At 45.1% G+C, this 18,973-nt stretch overlaps 1 protein-coding gene across 3 annotated transcripts in view; it reads left to right on the forward strand.

Moving 5' to 3' along the window:
• Window positions 1-18,973, forward strand: part of Duox (dual oxidase) — a 448,965-nt gene that overhangs the window by 116,560 nt on the left and 313,432 nt on the right. For all 3 annotated transcript variants that reach the window (XM_065437132.1, XM_065437133.1, XM_065437135.1), the window contains one exon: window positions 13,699-13,788. In XM_065437132.1, the coding sequence (XP_065293204.1) occupies window positions 13,699-13,788 (90 nt within the window). The remainder of the gene's footprint in view (window positions 1-13,698; window positions 13,789-18,973) is intronic.

Raw genomic sequence — 18,973 nt, forward strand, 5'->3', positions numbered from 1 at the left:
GTCTTCTTCATGTGATCTACACAAGCCGGTGTGTGCGGCACCGGGAGAAGATGTGAACTTGCGGATGGTGTGTTGCTGTGGTAGAGAGCATGGAAAAAAGATAAACGGCTGTGTTTTCTGCGCATGACCAGAGGCGGGAGACGGAGCGATATTTTCAGTATTGTTACACTTTGATACCGAGAGTAACGGAAACGGATGAATCGAACAGCCTTGTTTTGTATAGATTTCAACATGTTAACAACATAGGTATAATGACGGTTTCAGATCACGGATGCGTATTCTATCACAGGCCTGATTAGCATGTTGAATGCGTGTAGTTTTGTGTCCTGGTTGGCTTGGTGTAGTCGGCGTCTAAGAAGACCAAGTTTTTTTAAGTGTTTGGTAGTAATCAGTTCAATATGAGTGCTCCAGGATAAATACGAGCTAAAATTTACACCGCGGTATTCTACCGACGCTGAAGTTTCAATGATAGCATTATTAAATGTGTGGGCATTAGGAATCGCCTTAGCAGCGGAGGTAAACTTGAGATGTATAGTTGTGTCTGCGTTAATTACCATCTGCCCTACCGCACCAATGAGTTAGCTCATCAAGATCAGTCTGGAGAGCAATGATGTTAACAATCATGCCGTCGTTTCTATGCAAAGAGGTTATGTATTTAAACTTCTGGAGTGACAGTCCAATCCGCCACCTACGGGAGCGCTTGAAGCCGCCGGCGGTCATATTGTTAGAGGAAAAGGAGCACGGTTACAGTATGTGGCTGCAAGCATGCGCGACGCAACTGTGCTTGCGGTTCTGCGATGAAAAATGAAATGAGACCCCTTTAGGAAGTATATCAGTCCGGCATTGTGTGTCGCTGTTGTCAAAAAAAAAAAAGAATGTCATGGTGGTGGGTGCCTTGTGTTCTGTGTACAATATGTTGCGAGAACTGAAAAACAGTCGTTTCCTGTTTTCTTCATTCAGTAACCTGCCGCGTGCATCGGAATTGTGATGCCCTTTCGTCGATACGTGGTGCCGGGCCGTATTGGCAAAACGTGACCTTGAAATATAGTATCCTTATGCCATTTCTTTAAAAATCACTATTTGTGTTAATGAGCGTTTTTGATTTAAACCTAGAAAACAAGAAAAATATTCAACGGTAGGTCTCATTTTTGTCCGGCGTTTCAGTTCTAGCTGGAAAGAGTTGGGGAAAGCAAATTTACAATAAAGCTAAGGCGACCCACCATCTGCACGAAGCCGCAAGCCTACATGCGCTCCAATGAGGGTAACCTGCCAAAGTTAAAGTCATGCGTCACTGGCGGCTCAAGCAATCTTTACTTCTTTTTTCGTTTCTGCATCCATTCTTCCTGCGTCTGCATGCGGCAAAAACGAGAAGTGGGAAGGCAGATAAACGGAAATTGGTGGAGGCAGGTGGTAGCGTAATGGTTAGAGTGCCCATCTCCCAAATGCAAGATGCTGCATTTGGGAGATGGGCTCGAATCCCGGTGGTTTGTTTGGGAAGACAACTTTCTGTGCACTCTGGTGACTGCGACGCTCAGAATTAGGCGGCAGCCTGACAACGGTCGCCGTCAACGTAACAGAATAAGCGGGCGTGCAAGGTCCCACTTAAAGCCGAAAGTACATTCAGAGGAGATACGCTATACTCTTGTCGGCAAAAAAAAAAAGTGATGAGTAACGAGCGGTGTTGTTGAGCGACGCTGTAGACCGATAATGTCACCATAGACAGGACCATGCTCCAATCCCGGTGCTCAGCGGAAATATACGTCGACAGCATTTCAACTAGCGTGTTATTGATACCTCATTAAGGTCGTTGCGTGTTTGTGTTGTGTCTTGTAGGAGCGAGTAGTATAGGAGATGACATTGGAGAGAAGGCGGTGAGCGAAGTCCGCGAAAAGTAATTGAGGATAGCCATAATGAACGTCGACGCCGTGTTGAAGAAAGCCTGCGACTTCAGTTCCTCAGCCGACAGAAAGGCTTGAGTGGTAGCATACCGCTGGGCGTATATGGCAACCACAGCGATAGACACACACTTTGCGGAAGTAAACAGAGGAAAGGCACGTAGTGAGTTGGCCGCCCTTTTCAAGCTCTGGTATAGCTTGAAAAATGAATGTGGAGAAGTATGACGCAGCAAACAGTATACGCCAATCCAAATGATTCAGCGTGGTCATACTTGCGCGACATGCCATGGTGGCCTGCCACCAGGACACCATGAAGTTGCAGCGATATGACAGTTGTCATTGGGTACTTGAGAATAAAAACGAGCACATCAGAGACGTCCGAGGGATGTTTCTACGCTATAAGAACACATCGTCTTCGCCCCCCCCCCAAATAACTAAATCACGAATATAAGCTGACAAATAGGGGCATCGTAAGATCGAGCACTAGGGCGCTTGTTGATCTTGTTCAGGATGACATCGGCGTTTCATTCAGCGTTTATTTCTGAGAAAATGAGTCGGAGTTACGTTTATTTGCTTCACAATGGCGGGCGTAATCAGGCAAACATTGACAGCATTTCATTAGAGGGTGCCTGACTACACTGTGGAAATTACGTTTAACAATGACAACAAACACAGAAAACTTTGCTTACATCGATTCGCACATACGTGGGATACGCATAATTTTGTGACTATCAATTTAGATGCTTCAGAATGGCGCTCATTAGCCCAACATTTCCATCCACAGTGAGCAAAAGCGGCTGTCGTATCCACAGTAAAATTGATTTAAATGGTTTTAATCCCATGGACACATCATCGCCAACTTCCGTGGGAATGGAGTCGTCAAAATTGAATACAGGTGACAGGGAAATCAGGAGCTTGATGAACGGCAAGAAGGCGGAAGCTTGCACAAGACCTCAGGGATAAAAAATGACTTTTTGAGCAGCTTGGTCAGGGGGCCATGCAATGGTTTCCACGTCTATTAAAAATCCTCCAAAATATTAACAGAGGCCGACAAAAATGCGCGAATTTTGGGAAAGGTGAAACCGCTGGAGATTTCACGACAGCCTTAGCCTAAATATAAGAGATGACTTAAAAATAAGAAACCATAACGTTGACAGGGTGGCCAAATTCTGGCACAAATAAATCGGCTGTTGAAGCAGTTCAGCTGAAACGCAATGGTACGAAATAAGGCGAGAATGTCGGCAAGTGTTGAAGAAAGGTCAAGTAGGTCCTGTGGCCGACGCCAGCGCTCGGCAGCTGTCAAACGACTGCACGTATTAGCGAGATGCCTGGTCGTCAGTAATTACAGTATGATTCGGGTCTGAAATATTGGACGCGGACTCCATCACATTGAATAGAGTGCATTCTTGGACAGATGGTACCCATTCTCTCGCAATGAGGATGGGAACAAATTGTCTCACATGCCGGCTGTCACCTTCCTCCTACTGCCAACATTCCTTTCCCTCCGAAGTTGCTTAGCTTTTATTGGGTTCGGCTGCTAATCACGAGGTCTCAGGATCGAATCCCAACCACGGCAGCTGTATTTCAATGGGTGTGAAATGCGAAAACCCGCATACTTAGGGTTAGGCGCACGTTAGAAATCCCAAGTGGTCTAAATTATTCCCGAATCGTCCACTACGGCGTGCCTCATAACGAAATCGTGGTTTTGGCAAGTAAATCCTCATAATGCGTTATGTAACATTCGTTAAGGATGTCCTGGGCAGTCGCACAACTCTTGAATACAATTAAGTGTCAGGAGTTGCGCGCGAGGTCTTTGGATATGTCATCATCATCATCATCAGCATCATCATCATCATCATCATCATCATCAGCCTGGTTACGCCCACTGCAGGGCAAAGATCTCTCCCATACTTCTCCAACAACCCCGGCCATCTACTAATTGTGGCCCTGTCGTCCCTGCAAACTTCTTAATCTCATCCACCCACCTAACTTTCTGCCGCCCCCTGCTACGCTTCCCTTCCCTTGGAATCCAGTCCGTGTATAATAGCTGTGTCTTACCAGTACTCACCTACAGGGCAGAAACTTTGAGGCTTACGAAAAGGATTCTACTTAAATTATGGACGAGGCAACGAGCTATTGAAAGAAGAATGATGGGTGTAACGTTAAGGGATAAGAAAAGAGCAGATTGGATGAGGGAACAAACGCGAGTTAATGACATCTTAGTTGAAATCAAGAAAAAGAAATTGGCATGGGCAGGACATGTAATGAGGAGGGAAGATAACCAATGGTCATTAAGGGTTGAATATGTCGATAGCCTTTATGGCGTTCGATAGCTGTTAGTCTACATTGCGGCTATATAATAAAGGCGGAACGGCAACATGGTAGCGAATGTGGAGAACATACAAATCCCGCATATATTACTGCACAATAATTTTAAATAGCGTTCTTGCTTCACGCACGTGGATAACCGCCATAGGAGACTACTTTGGAAGCTAACTGCAAGTACTGTATATGTCGTACCCAAGGGTGTACCTGGCCTGGTGGCCAGTAAATGTGACGTAATATTGCGAACAGCTTCAGCCATTGCATGCTAACGGATGACGACATGAAGTGACTAGCGCAAGAGTGGACAGGGGACACTAAACACGCTACAAGGACAAGCGCCCAGTTGGAAATTTGCGCTTATCCTTGTCGCCTCTTTAGTGTCCCGTGTCCACTCTTGCGCTAGTCACTTTAGCATGAAATACCAACTAGCCCCCTCTCACACCCTGCGACGTCACAGGGAGAGTTTGCTCAACTCTTGTTTCTTGACTTTTGTGTCATGGTGAAAAAATGGCTGTGGCTTAGCTAAGGTTAAGCCCAGGATGCGAAGCATACTAGCCTTTATTTTAACGCGACAGCGTTAAGGAGCTCGTGTCGCAGAAAAGCCGGTGTCGTCGGCGTCGGCTCAGGCGTGCGGCGCTTGCTCAGGCGCACATTTCGTTGTCGCGCCGAACGCTGCGTTGCTCGACGCGCACCGCGTCCGATGCGGGGCGCGACGCCGCGAGCGACGGCGGGAGTTGGAGCGCCGGTTCTCCTCTGTCGTGACGTCACGGTGTCACGTGATTTCATGGTCACCGCCGCGCCTGAGGAGCTGGGTTGAGCCCTCGTAATATGCTTCGCATAACGTCGGCTCAGGCGTGCGGCGCTTGCTCAGGCGCACATTTCGTTGTCGCGCCGAACGCTGCGTTGCTCGACGCGCACCGCGTCCGATGCGGGGCGCGACGCCGCGAGCGACGGCGGGAGTTGGAGCGCCGGTTCTCCTCTGTCGTGACGTCACGGTGTCACGTGATTTCATGGTCACCGCCGCGCCTGAGGAGCTGGGTTGAGCCCTCGTAATATGCTTCGCATAAAAACCAACATATCCATGTATATGTCTTAATACCTAAGCACATCTAGATTTGCAGCTTCGGCGATAGCCCATGAGTGCGCATTGCAAAGTCACTAGTGAAATAATTGTGTGCACCTTAACGAATTCGATAAGGGAAAATCAAAATCCATCCACGACGGCGTCTCTAGTAGGCGCTGTGCGATGTTCCGACGTTAACAATGTATGCCGATTGAAGAAAGGCTGCCCGAAGTGCTTCTGACGGTTAGGCTAGCTTCTTTACTCCGTAGAATGAAAAAAAAAGAAAAAGAAAAGGAAAAGAGAAGAAAAAAAAGGACCGGATCAAAGGCCCAGAATCAACAATTGCTCGTCGCGAGTAAACGCTGGATGACGAGTAATTTCCAGGCGACGAGCGAATACGCTTGATCAAGAACACTGATAACGCCGGCGGGACAAGCATTGTGGCGAAGTTCAATGCGCAGGGATAGCTTTTACTTTTTTATTTTTGTTTGGTTGACGTCATCACGCGTCACCGCGGGAAGTTTGAAAAGTTCAAGGTGAGTACGCCACGTGGTGGCATTTACGCGAACTAAACCCTTGTGTCCAGAAAAGCTGGATACGGTACCTTCTTACCAGTGTGCATTTACAAATAATTTTTTTGTGCGCAAATTGTGATTTTGTTGGGAGTTTGTATTCCCCAACCTGTGAAAACTCCGAAAGGCCTCACAGTAGGGACAAAAATAATAACCATATAAAATATTAACAACCCATAGTCGTAGACATAAGATGGACATTTTTGTACGTAATCGGCTAACTGAAGCTGGAAGAAGTAACATAAAAAATCAGAGCAAATGATGCAGATCATTGCCGTTTTTCACATATTGTCAAAATGCTATAAAGAAACAGTAGAAGAAGATAGCAGTGATTCGAAGAGAGAAAATGGGTGAATGAATCGGTTCATGCAAGCCAACGGTATTTTTGATGGTTATCATGTGAAGGAGCATAAAGACGAGTTTTTCCGATAAAAGCGATGCTATAAACCTCCCGTTGTGACATGGTTTAGCGAATTCTCAGTAGCTCTAGCCTTCTTGTTGCTTAATAACTGCTCATACATAGATGGGAAGGTGCGCTACCTTAGGCACGCGTTTGGGCTCATTGTCTAAATCAGTGAAGCTTGTTACGAACGGCTTGCAAGGGTACCGACCTACAAAATTTTCTCAGCCACCTGCAGCTGCGCAGGTGGCGAGCTTCCGAGAAGCGACTGTGGACCCCACCTGCTGCGGCGGCTCGTATTGTAGGGGCGACGATGTGCCGCATCAATACCCCCGGTGCCGCTATGGCCAAACGCGGTCGGCGGACCAAGTATTGTTAGTGGATTCGCCGTCGCTGTCACGGCTTCTCAGAAGCGGTGGAAATCCTGGGAGAAGATGTCTTGTGGCCGTCTCACGCGGCTTAGATGTCATGGACAGACACGGCGGCCATTATCTGCAGGGTCAACACTGTGATCAAGAGGCGCCTGCTCGGGGCAGGACCCGTGCCTGAGAGAAACCTCTAACCTCGGTGTGGTCAGTGAAACCTGTGCGGAAGTGAGTGCGTGAACCCTCTCCCTCAAAGGCGGGTCGGCTACGATGACTTTGGACGCTCCGTTTGGTCGACCGGCCGTTTTCTCTCACCAAGGAATCTATGGAGGACAATAGTGAAAGCGCGATCAATTTTTTCAGTAACTTTCCACATAGTCTCTCAGAATATGTAAGGATGTGCATTGGGGAAGGTACTGACCAATACGCCTTGTAAAAAAGAAGTTGCCTCTCAGTCCAAGGGTTAGTGGAACGTTTAGGTTGTCTAAATTCCACAGTCATTCTAAGCGTCCAGCTTATTCAACCAGTGCGTGTGTTCATTGTTTAAAACTTACATTTCATTTCATTTCATTTCATTTTATTACCTTAAAGGCTCCAATAAATGGAGCGTTACATAAGGGGTGGCAAGAATAAAAATACATAGTCACAATAACAGGAAGTTTTTTACATTTTCGGTGAACTTGGATGGGCACATAATGACAGCAACGTCGTTAGGAAGGCCGTTCCAGTCTGCAGCTGTGCGAAGAAAAAAAGAATTTGAAAACGTGACAGTGCGTGCGCGTGGACGGGCAACCTGTAGCTGATGGCTGGTGCGGTGAGATATGCGTGTAGGAGGAAGGATATAAGGTGCGATGCGCATATGGCTATGAAAGAATTTGTGAAATAAAGCTGGGCTGGCAATGCGACGACGGAGCGATAAGGGGGATAATGCGGATGCAGTTTTTAAGGAGGAAACGCTGATGTCAAAGGAATATGATGAGTGGATGAAACGAGCGGCGCGATTTTGTACAGATTCAAGATCATTAATTAGGTATGCCTGATGAGGATTCCAAATAGGCGATGCAAATTCTAGTTTTGACCTGACAAATGATTTGTAGGCTAACAATTTTACATGTTGAGGAGCGTGATGCAGATGGCGTTTTAAAAATCCTAAAGTCCTGTTCGCGGATGATATTAGGTTAGTAACATGAGGATTCCAGGAAAGATCGCTCGAAATTGTTACTCCTAAATACTTGTATGAATGAACTAGTTCTACCGGAACTTCAGATATTACATAAGGAAATAGGAGGGAATTACGGCGACGGTGAATGGACAAATATTTACACTTACGCGGGTTAAGTTCCATTAGCCACTCGTTACACCAGTCCTGGACTGCATCAAGATCACTTTGAAGAGAAGATTGGTCAGCGGTGGAATTAATAACACGATATATCACACAGTCATCCGCGAACATACGTATGCTAGATGTTACGTTTAATGGTAAATCATTTATGTATATTAGGAAAAGTAGCGGGCCCAGCACGGATCCTTGTGGGACGCCTGAAGTTACAGAGACTGAATTAGAATTCCTATTATTAATGGTGACGAATTGTGAACGATTAGTCAAGAATTCTTCAATCCACTTTAGTATATTAGGGTCAAAATTTAAGCGGGAAAGCTTTATAAGAAGGCGTTTATGGGGCACTTTGTCAAAGGCTTTAGCAAAATATAAAAATATTACGTCAGACTGAAGATTACAATCAAGGTTAGAGTGCAGATCGTGTAAGAAAGCGGCAAGCTAAGTCTCGCAGGAGTAACCACGGCGAAACCCGTGCTGGGCAGGATTGAAAAAGTTATTCGAGTCGAGAAATGTCATGATGTGAGTATAGATGACGTGTTCCATGATTTTGCAGGGAATACTAGTTAGAGAAATGGGACGGTAATTTAGAGGCGAGTTCTTGTTACCTGATTTGTGGACTGGAACGACCTTCCCTTGTTTCCATTCTTTGGGCAGTTGGCCTGTGAGAAGTGACTGAGTGAATAACATGCACAACAGGGATGAACATGTATCTTTGGTGTTCTGCAGAATCTTAGCGTTGATGTTGTCAATGCCAGCAGAGGATGAAAGCTTTAAGTTTTCTATTAGGGACAAAATCCCTTCTGAAGAAAATACAAGCGAAGGCATTGTATCCTGAATAATTGCGAGGTTTGAAGAAACAACCGGATCGATTTCATTAGTAAACGCGGATGAAAACGCTGCGTTAAAAATGTTGGCGCATTCGGATTCACGGATAGTTTCACCTGATGCATCGGTGAGGGAAATTGTGCGTGTATTCTGGGGATTAATGACTTGCCAGAACCTACGGGGGTTAGTAGACAACATGTTTGGCAGGTCATAATGAAAGAAAGAGTGCTTGGCTTCTCGCACATTTTGTAGGTAAGTTTTTTCCGCTGCATAATACTTGTCCCAAGCGTTCTGACTAGGCCGCAACTTGGCTGAACGAAAAAGACGCTTCTTTTTGTTTTCAAGGCGTTTTAGTGAGTTTGTGAACCAAGGGTTTAGGGGGTTAGTTCTTATAATTATGCTGGGAATAAACCTGTCAACCAAACCTTCAATTTTTGTCTTAAACAAGTGCCAGTTATCGTGGATAGTTCTTTGATTAAAGTCAGACTGAAAACGGGGTAAGAATGTGCGAAGTTCATTATTTATGGCAGTATAGTTTCCTTTATCATAAAGCCGGATGGTACGTTTGCTAGTTGTCCGTGAAAATGGTTTAATGGTGAAGTCGGCTTGTATGACTTGGTGATCGCTGACGCCTGGTAGATGCGTGATGGAATGAACGTATTCCGGATTATCCGTTAATATTAGGTCGAGAATGTTAGCGCAGTCCTCAGTTACACGGGTTGGCTCCGATATAATTTGAACAAGATTAAAATTAAGGAAAATGGTAAAATGGTTACATCTGGTAAAATCGCACACAGACGAGACCGACGAGAGCGGTCAACACGAGGCGCATAATGTGAGCATGCGCCTCGTCCTGATCACTTTCTTAGTTCTCGTATATGCACACAAAGAAGAAAACAAGTACATGCACACAAAACAGAGTAGGACGCTGCGCATGTGTGCCAAGGCTCGCAGAATAAATCATTTGAAAGGCAACATTAAATGTTAAAGTCCAACTATCAAGAAGCTTGAATTCTTTATTGTGTAGCAAGACCGAGGGGTGGCTGACGCATTTATCTCCTCATGTGGTAGGCCCAGATGAAAACCCGATAACAGCCACAATTCCAACAGAGGTTGACTATATGTGTCGTTCCTGATGAATTACATAATAAATTACAAAACATTTCAATAAGATTTCTCAGTTGTGAATAAGCGCCTCGTCCTGTTCACTCTCTTCGTTCGGTCTCGTCTTTGTGCGTGTTTACAGTTTCCAGACGCAAGTAAACCAACTAGCCCAGTTACCCATTATGTTACGTTGTCTAAAACTTAGCGCCAGTTTTTATGTGTCTATTTTTCTTAGTTATACACACAAGGTGCCTCTGCAATGAAAGGGGTGATCTTGGCGAATCGATAGTGCATTGCGAAAGTGGGTTTTGTGCTAGAAGCGCTTTGTGTGTCCTGCACCCTTCTTTTCTTGTCCGCGTCTTCTAGCGTGAAAACAAATTTTGCCTCTGCAGGGCGCGAGTAGTGTTATGCATCGTAGTTCTTTTCTTTAAGAAAGAACTACGAAGCACCGTTTTACTAGATAAGCCAGAAATTGAGGCGTTGTGGTGCAAAGTACAGCTGCAGAAAGGCTGCATATTTGTAGGAGCTATCTACAGACCGCCCAACGCTGAGACAAGCTATCTAGAACTTCTTCTGGATTATATGCATGATCACATGACGAATGGAAAAATTGTCATGGCTGGTGATCTTAACCTGCCTGAAGTGGAATGGTCGTCAAAAAAAGTGCGAGGCGCTGCGAATGACGTCATATTAGATATATTGTTTAACTTCAACCTCAAGCAACTCGTACGCGTCCCCACACGTATCCAGGGCAAATCCAGTTCTATTCTAGACGTTGTTCCTGTTAGTGACCATTTTCTGAACGACCAGACATGCACCCAAATCTTAGACGGCATATCCGATCATAAATTAGTCCTATGCACACTGCCTCTGCCTGGTCTTGTACGACACCACGGCCCTGTAAAACACGTTCTTGCATTCAAGAGAGCCGACAACGATGCAATAACCACATATCGCACTCACGAATTTCTCGACTTTTCAGATCATTGCTCGGATAAAAACTCGTCGATAGATCATATATGGTTGCAATTCAAAGCACACGTGATGCATTGTATTGAAAGTTTCGTCCCACTATAGCGCAAATTTACAAAAAAGTATAATCCATGGATCAGTCGCGAAATAATTCACGTTAAACGTAAAATTAGTCAGCTAAGGAAAGCTAGGAGGTCTGGTTTAGCCGCTAATTTCACTACCCAGATCTCCGCGTTATCTAAAACATTGAAATGTAAAATACGCGTTTCCAAAATGCACTACTATGGTACTACTCTGTCCACGTTCATCAAAACGTCACCAGCGAAATTTTGACGTTACATAAATAAATTGTAAGCAAAGTGACAGAAAGACTTCTCCTTCAATAGAAACAAAAGATAAGGCGGATCAATTCAATTGCAGATTCCAGTCGATTTTTACAATCGATAATGGACTAGTGCAACATTCCCCGATTATCCCATGGACCAAAAATAAATTACTAGAAACGCGAGAAATAACTGACAGTGGTATACTGTGTCTGCTTTTAAACCTTGATGGAAAAAAGAACTGTGGCCCTGACGGGATGCCAAACCCTTTTCTCAAACGGTATGCAGAACCAGTTAGTAAGTACCTACGCTTAATATTCACAAGATATATTCAGGATTCACAGATTCCTTCTGAATGGAAAGTCGCAAAAATAATCCCAGTGCATAAATCCGTTGACAAGACGATCCCATCAAACTACAGGACCATTTCCTTGACGTGTACCATCTGTAAGATACTCGAGCATATTGTCCTCAAATTCATCACAAAGTTTGTCGAAGACAATGATCTGCTACACCCCAACCAGCACGGATTCGAAGAGGCCTATCGATCGTAATGCAACTCGTCGAGATAATGCACGACTTGGCCCAAGGCATTAATGAACACTCCCAAATTGACATAATTTTCATGGATTTTTCGAAGGCGTTTGATCGAGTTTCCCATGAAAAGCTAGTTATCAAGCTGGTCCGCAAACTTGGGGACGGGCCAATGGCTCGATGGATATCAAGCTATTTGTCCAGCCGTCAGCAATTTGTGCAATGCAATGAGCACGTTTCTGACACATTAAATGTCACATCCGGTGTGACTCAGTGATCCGTATTGGCACCGATATTATTTTTGTTGTTCATAAATGAGTTGGCAATCAACATTAACGCAAAAATTAGGCTATTGGCAGACGACTGCGTACTGTATAGAGGGGTCAAAAGCCACAGTGACCAAATTGAGCTGAACATTGCCCTGAATGACGTAGTAAGTTGGTGCTCTAACTGGCAAATGGTGATTAATTCAGGCAAAATAGTTGCAATGTCAATAACAAAAAAGAAAACAAGCCTAGAATTTTCTTATAGTTTCAATGACGCCACGCTCCGAAATGTAAGCCAGTACAAATATCTGGGTGTGATAATAACTTCTGATCTCAGTTGGGCAGTTCACACGGAAGCTATAACCGCGAGAGCAATGAAAAAAATTGTTTTTCCTTAAGCGGACGCTGCGGCACGCTGACCATGACACTAAGCTTTTAGCATACACCACACTTGTCCGACCGATTCTAGAATACGCCAATATAATCTGGTTCCCCTTGACAAGTAGCGGTATCAGCATGCTTGAAAATGTGCAGCGCAAAGCGATGAGATTTATTTTAACCGCTATCGGCGTTTTGATTCCCCGACAGAATTGCTACGCCATGCAGGTTTGCCCTCAGTGCAAAGTCGAGCTAAAATTCACCGCCTGAATTTCTTATATATGCTAATGCACAACTATTTTAAGTTAGACCACACAAGATACGTCGAAACTAAACAAACAAGGCAACTACGTCATACACATAATCTCCCACTCCATGAATATGCATGCAACAACAATACATACTATTATTCGTTTTTCCCTAGATGCATTCGGGAATGGAATACCCTTGACCGACTTGTCGTCGAAGAGCAAAGAATTGATGATTTACTTGAGATGTTGCATAACTCACTTGTAACATACTCATCAACCTGATGTCATTTATTTATATTTTCCATATGATTATTTCTTCTTTTCTATTGGCATGCTTGTCAATACTCGTATTCATACTTACTGTTGTACGTATATTTTTCCTTCTTATTTGTACTTGTTTAGCATATGTACCTTGACAATTACTATTATTACTGTTTCTTTCTGTAACCCACTCCTGTAATAACCCTGTCGCAGGGTTGACATTATGATGAAATAAATAAAAATAAATAAACGAAATGATTGGCATTCTTTCTGACCATAATAACATTACGTAACGGGTGCAAGCACGAGAAGACAAGGATATTATAACTTGAGTCGTGACGCCAGATACCTCTGGGTGGGCGTCGGCGGAATGTTATGTGCGGGAATGTACACCTGACACTATGGTGCCCAATAGGAAACATGTCAATTCAGCAGAAAATAATCTTTTTGTGGAATAAAATCTGGCGTAACACAATCACCACGCAATAACGGTAATCTATATATGTCCACAAGAACCGAAATGTTGCCATGAAAAAGAAAATTTCTGCCAAGTGTGCGGTCGAAAAGCGTTGATTGTGCGGTCATACTCCGGTGGCCAGTTTTAACCTCCGTGCAGAGTCCATGGCTTTTATTGGCATTTTGAGGATCGCTGCTTTTATACAAAACCACAAGTTGTGTTCTAGGATACCGCATGCATCGTGTGTATGCACGCTTGATTATTTCTATTGTCTCTGTTTGCGTTCGAAGCGCTACTCATCTGCCCAACATAACTTTGCGGGCCTTCGCCTATTCAGAACTTCGCTTTATTTCTGTTTCACGGTGCAGATGAGCCGTCGTCTTCTCGCATGCACATCGAGAAGCAGCGCTACGATGGCTGGTACAACAACCTGGCGCACCAGGACTGGGGAGCTGTCGGTGAGTCTCCGGCATGCACGAAAAAAAAAAGTCTTATTCTGTGCAAATAGTGTGATGATGACGTGCATGTGCCGTATCAATATAGAATTTTATTTTAACCTGATTTGCTTCTTGATACACTTTCCGGGTCTGACTGTCTATCTCTGTCTGCCTATATATAACTGTGTTTTCGCCAACTTGATTCAATCGGTAGTACATCGCCTAATGGGTCATCAGGCGGTTGTGCAGAGAAAACGGGGTTCGAAACCAATCGTAGGAACAACTTGGACCACTGGTCATCTTAAACTGGGTATCTGGGTACAGTTAGGTGCCACTGGATAGGTGAAGATGTTCAGTGGTGTCAGCATGGGTCACGGGCAACAGTGGCAACTGGGTATGTGCCGAACTTCAATGAACCTCTTTGACGTCGACTTGGCCCAGTTTGTATGTTTCACTAGTTGTATCTTCAGGGACAGCAGAAAAAAAAAACTTCATCATTGCTCCGGATGGTACAGAACCCAAACCACGCAGATATATTCCCATACACAAGTTTCTCTGAACCGCGGACACGTCTCAAGAAGCTGCATTGTGCACGTCGGACATAAGGCGCATTTCGGCAGCGGTAAAAAAGGCTGTCGCTACATTGCTTCAATTCTAGTCGCCTCGACATCCATTGTTAAATTGGTTTTGCGAGAATTTTATTAAATACTGTCAGCGGCGTTTCTGTTTCAATATTCCTTTTATTTATTTCATTATACCCCTAAAGGCCCCGAAGAGGTATTACATAAGGGGAGCCGATACATAAACAAATGCTAGCTTTGCGCGTTAGGAAAAAAACAACAACTAAAGCACACAAAAGTTATACAAAAGCTTTATACAAAACTAAATATTATACAACAATACGATGTCTAGCAAAATACACAAGTAAAACAATATACAAAATACATTAGTCTAGTGAAAATCAGATAGAAAATACAAAACTGTCTGAGAAAACAAATTAACGGAAATAGGCACAATGTAAAAGAAGTAAAACGAGGTGTTGCTCGAAACTGCGTCAGTTGTCACCTTAACAAATTGATGAGACATGAATACATTTGTACAATGTAGACGCATAACGGTAAAACAAATGGTCAAAACAATATATACACTGAACAACGTATGAAGAAACGTTAAAACAGCACATGATGGATATTTACACATAACTATTGCGTAAAAGTTCGTGAAAGGTTGAGAAATCGGTTTGAGTAGCAAAGTGTGATGGTAGGTTATTCCATGCAACAATTGTTCGGGGGACGAAGGAGTTGGCATAGTTAGCTAAGCGACAACTCATGCATTTTATCTTGAAGATATGGTCAGTGCGTGGAAAGAAGGCAGTCGCTGGTTTGAAAATAGGGTGAACGTGCGGATGATGATAAAGTTTGTGCAGCAGCGAGAGGCGGGCACTTCTGCGGCGATGAGATAAGTTGTCAAGCTGAGCGCGAGCTTTTAGTGCTGAAATGCTAGTATAGGATGAATAATCAGAAAAAAATGAAATGGGCTGCGCGGTTTTGCAGTGATTAGATTTCTTGGGTAATATATGTTTGACAAGGATCCAAGATAGCTGATGCATACTCGATTTTGGGGCGTAATAATGTGATGTATGATAGTCTGCGTAGTTTAGCTGGAGCATGCTTAAGGTTGCGTTTGAGGAGCCCTAAGGAGTGGTTGGGTGATGCCAACGTTTGGCGGATGTGATGATGCCACATCAGATCAGACTGTAAGTGAACACCAAGGTACTTAAATGAAGTTGTAAGTTCAATTATGTTGTTATATATTACATACGATGTTGGAATGCGATGATTGCGGCTAGTAAATGATAATAACTTCGTTTTAGCTGTATTAAGAGTCATCAAACACGTTGAACACCATGTCTAAATAGCGTTAAGATCGGTTTGAAGAATATCTTTGTCATTGTCGCATGAAATTAATCAATATATTACGCAGTCATCGGCAAAAACTGACAGGGAGCACACACAGTTAGCCAGGTCATTAATATAAATTAAGAAAAGTAAAGGGCCAAGAACCCTGCCCTGCGGAACACTGGAAGTTACATTGGTAGAAAAGGAATTACTGTTGATGACATACGTACATTGTACTGTAGATGAGAGGAAATCAATAATCCATCCAATAATGGTTGGGTGTGTTAAGGTTCATTAGCTTCAGTACTAGTCTTTGGTGAGCAACGCGATCGAAAGCTTTAGAGAAATCCAGGAAGATAGCATCAACTTGAAACCCTTGAAACTTGAAACATGAATGGAAGTCATGTGAAAATCCGGCTAACTGTGTTTCGCATGAATAACCATGACGAAAGCCATGCTGGTAATCAACAATATTTAGTGGTTTTCTAAGTAGTTAATGATTTCAGTTTACAAGATGTGTTCAAGTAATTTACAAATAGTACTAGTGAAGAAGATGGGGCGGTAATTTAATGGATGAGTCCGGTCTCCGAACTTAAAAATGGGTATGACTTTTGTCGCCTTCCAGTCGTGCGGAATAGTGTTATTTGATTAAGACTTCGACAAGAGTGCACACAATATGTGATTAACTATGTGACAAATGTTTTAACACTTTATTATTAATGTCAGTGTGATTAGATGCGGAAGGAACTTTAAGTTTACTTAGTAAAGAAGAAATACCTGCTCCGCTAACAATTATTTCTGGCATTGATATGTTAGTGAGATTGTCAAGGGAGGGTGATGATGTGGTGTCTTCCTGTGTAAATACAGAGGAAAATACACTATTCAATAAATCGGCACATTCCGAGTGGTTGACCATATCACCGTTCTCATCAACTAGTGTTAAATCGGGATAGCTCTTTGGGTTTATTACGCGCCAAAAAAATTGAGGATTGTTAGTGAGCATATTATATGAATCATGGGCAAAAAAATGTTGTTTAGATGATTTTCGCACTGAGTGATATTGCTTATCGCAGGTCTTATAACGGTGCCAGGAATCTGAGTCGCGGGCTTTATCGGTTTTACGATAAACGCTTTTTCTTATTATAATGTTACCGAAGCTTTACGGTAAACAACGGGGCTGTCGGGGTGCAGGCTATTTTTGATAGAGGGACGAATCGATTAATTAGTTCAGTAAGAGTGGTTTTAAGCTCAGTCCAGTTATGTTCGATGGTTTGAACTTGACATCTATCGAGGAAATGTGAAGACAGCGCGGAGTTTACGCTGTCGAAATCAGCTCTATTGGAACGTCATCGGATGCAGTTATCAGAGCACGGACGTCTTGGCAGGGAAACTACAAGACTACCTGTTATGATGTTATTACGATATCATCGAGCGATGCTCAAGAGACGGGCCGCCGCGAGAACGACGATGAGTTGGTCGGTACGCTTGGCGCGAGCGAGTGTTGGCCTGGCTGCCTGGCTCCAGTGAAAATAGCCTGTAAATAGCCCCTTCTGTCTGTGTCTTTCCACACGCAACATTCTGGTGGAGGTCAGCGATCCCCGTCCTCACCACGGAACTCAGAAGTGGTCGGGACATCGAGCTTGTCACCATGCCTCCCGGTGACGTGCCCACCTCTGCAACGGCATCGGCATGTCCCACTGCTGAAATCGTCATGGTCGCCCTCCATCGCGACCCTGGTGTGTTCTCTGGCCTGGAGGGCAGGATGTTGACGACTTGATCGAGCTCTATGAACACGCCAGTGCTAATAACAGGTGGGACCCAACGATTATGCTCGCCAATGTCATCTTTTATCTTGGCGGCACCCCACGCGTGTGGCACCAAACGCATGACGACGAGATAACCAGTTGGGACAATTTCAAGGAGAAGCTACGGGAACTGTTCGGCGACCCCATTGGGTGCAAGGCTGCCGCGAGAAAGGCTCTTGCATCTCGTGTACAGTCATCTACGGAGCCGTACGTTTCCTACATCCTCGACGTCTTGGCTCTATGCCGCAAAGGTGACGATGCTATGTCCGGAGCCGATAAAGTGTCACACGTTCAAAAAGGCATCGCCGACGGCGCTTTCAATTTGCTTGTTTTCGGCAACGTCTCGACTATCGACGCCATCATCAAAGAATGCCGTCGCCTTGAACAAGCTAAGAGCCGCCGTATCACGCACCACATCACGCGGCTACCCAACACTGCTGCTACGTCGACATGTGAGGGTCGACCACGTCAGAACACCACCTGTGACGACGTCACCCGTATTGTTCGCCGTGAACTCGAGGTCACCTGCTCGCCAGCTTTCTTCCCGACGCCGCCCTATCCGCCAGTAATCACCATTGCGATGATACAGGCCGTCGTTCGACAGGAATTTGAGACCATGGGTCTGAAATCCATGTGTTCCACGTCTCAACCCAGCGTTCCCCCGTTCTTTAGCGGCCCTCATCGTCCTCGGCAGTGCTTTTCTGCCACATCTCGCCGCAACCCATCCGATTGGCGCACCCTTGATGACCGGCCGATCTGCTTCCACTGCTGTCGCATCGGCCACGTCGCTCGTCACTGCCGCAAACGATGGCCACCACCTCCTCGGACATACACCGCCGCTTATTCCCGCACCTTTGGACCTTCCGTTCGCTATGCCACTCGCCATGAACCCACTGCCGCTGATGCTCCTGCTCCGAACCTTCGGTAGAGCCGCTCGCCCTCACCTCGACGCCATCAGTCTGGTTCGCCCCAACCCCGTAGCTTCTCTTCGCCGCCTATCGCCTCCCGGATCCAGCCGGAAAACTAGACACTGCAGCTTCTGGAGGTGAAGCTGCGTTGTCGACCCTGCCCTCAAATCCTCTGCTCGCGTTACCCACGAACCGAAACCTTTTTGACGTTGACGGCTATCCTGTCACGGCACTCATCGATACAGGAGCACATCTTTGAATTATGAGTGCTGCCTTCCGACGACGACTGAACAAGCTCCTCACCCAAGCGTCCGCACGCGTCGTCCGCGTTGCGGATGGCGGTACTGTGCCTATCATCGGCATACGTACGGCACGCGTCAGCATCGCCGGCCGCCACACTCCTGTACTCTTCACCGTAATTGCTCATTGCCCCCACGACCTCACTCTCGACCTCAATTTTCTCTCCGCATTTTCAGCTCTTATTGACTGCTCTTCCAGTACCCTTCGCCTTGAGTTGCCAGTGCTGGCAGAACCTTCTGACGCACCCCACAGCCGCTTACGTCCCACCGGCTTTCTTCGCCTGCAGCCAAAGTCC

This window comes from Dermacentor albipictus, chromosome 1, assembly GCF_038994185.2.
Source record: "Dermacentor albipictus isolate Rhodes 1998 colony chromosome 1, USDA_Dalb.pri_finalv2, whole genome shotgun sequence".
NCBI lineage: Eukaryota > Metazoa > Arthropoda > Arachnida > Ixodida > Ixodidae > Dermacentor > Dermacentor albipictus.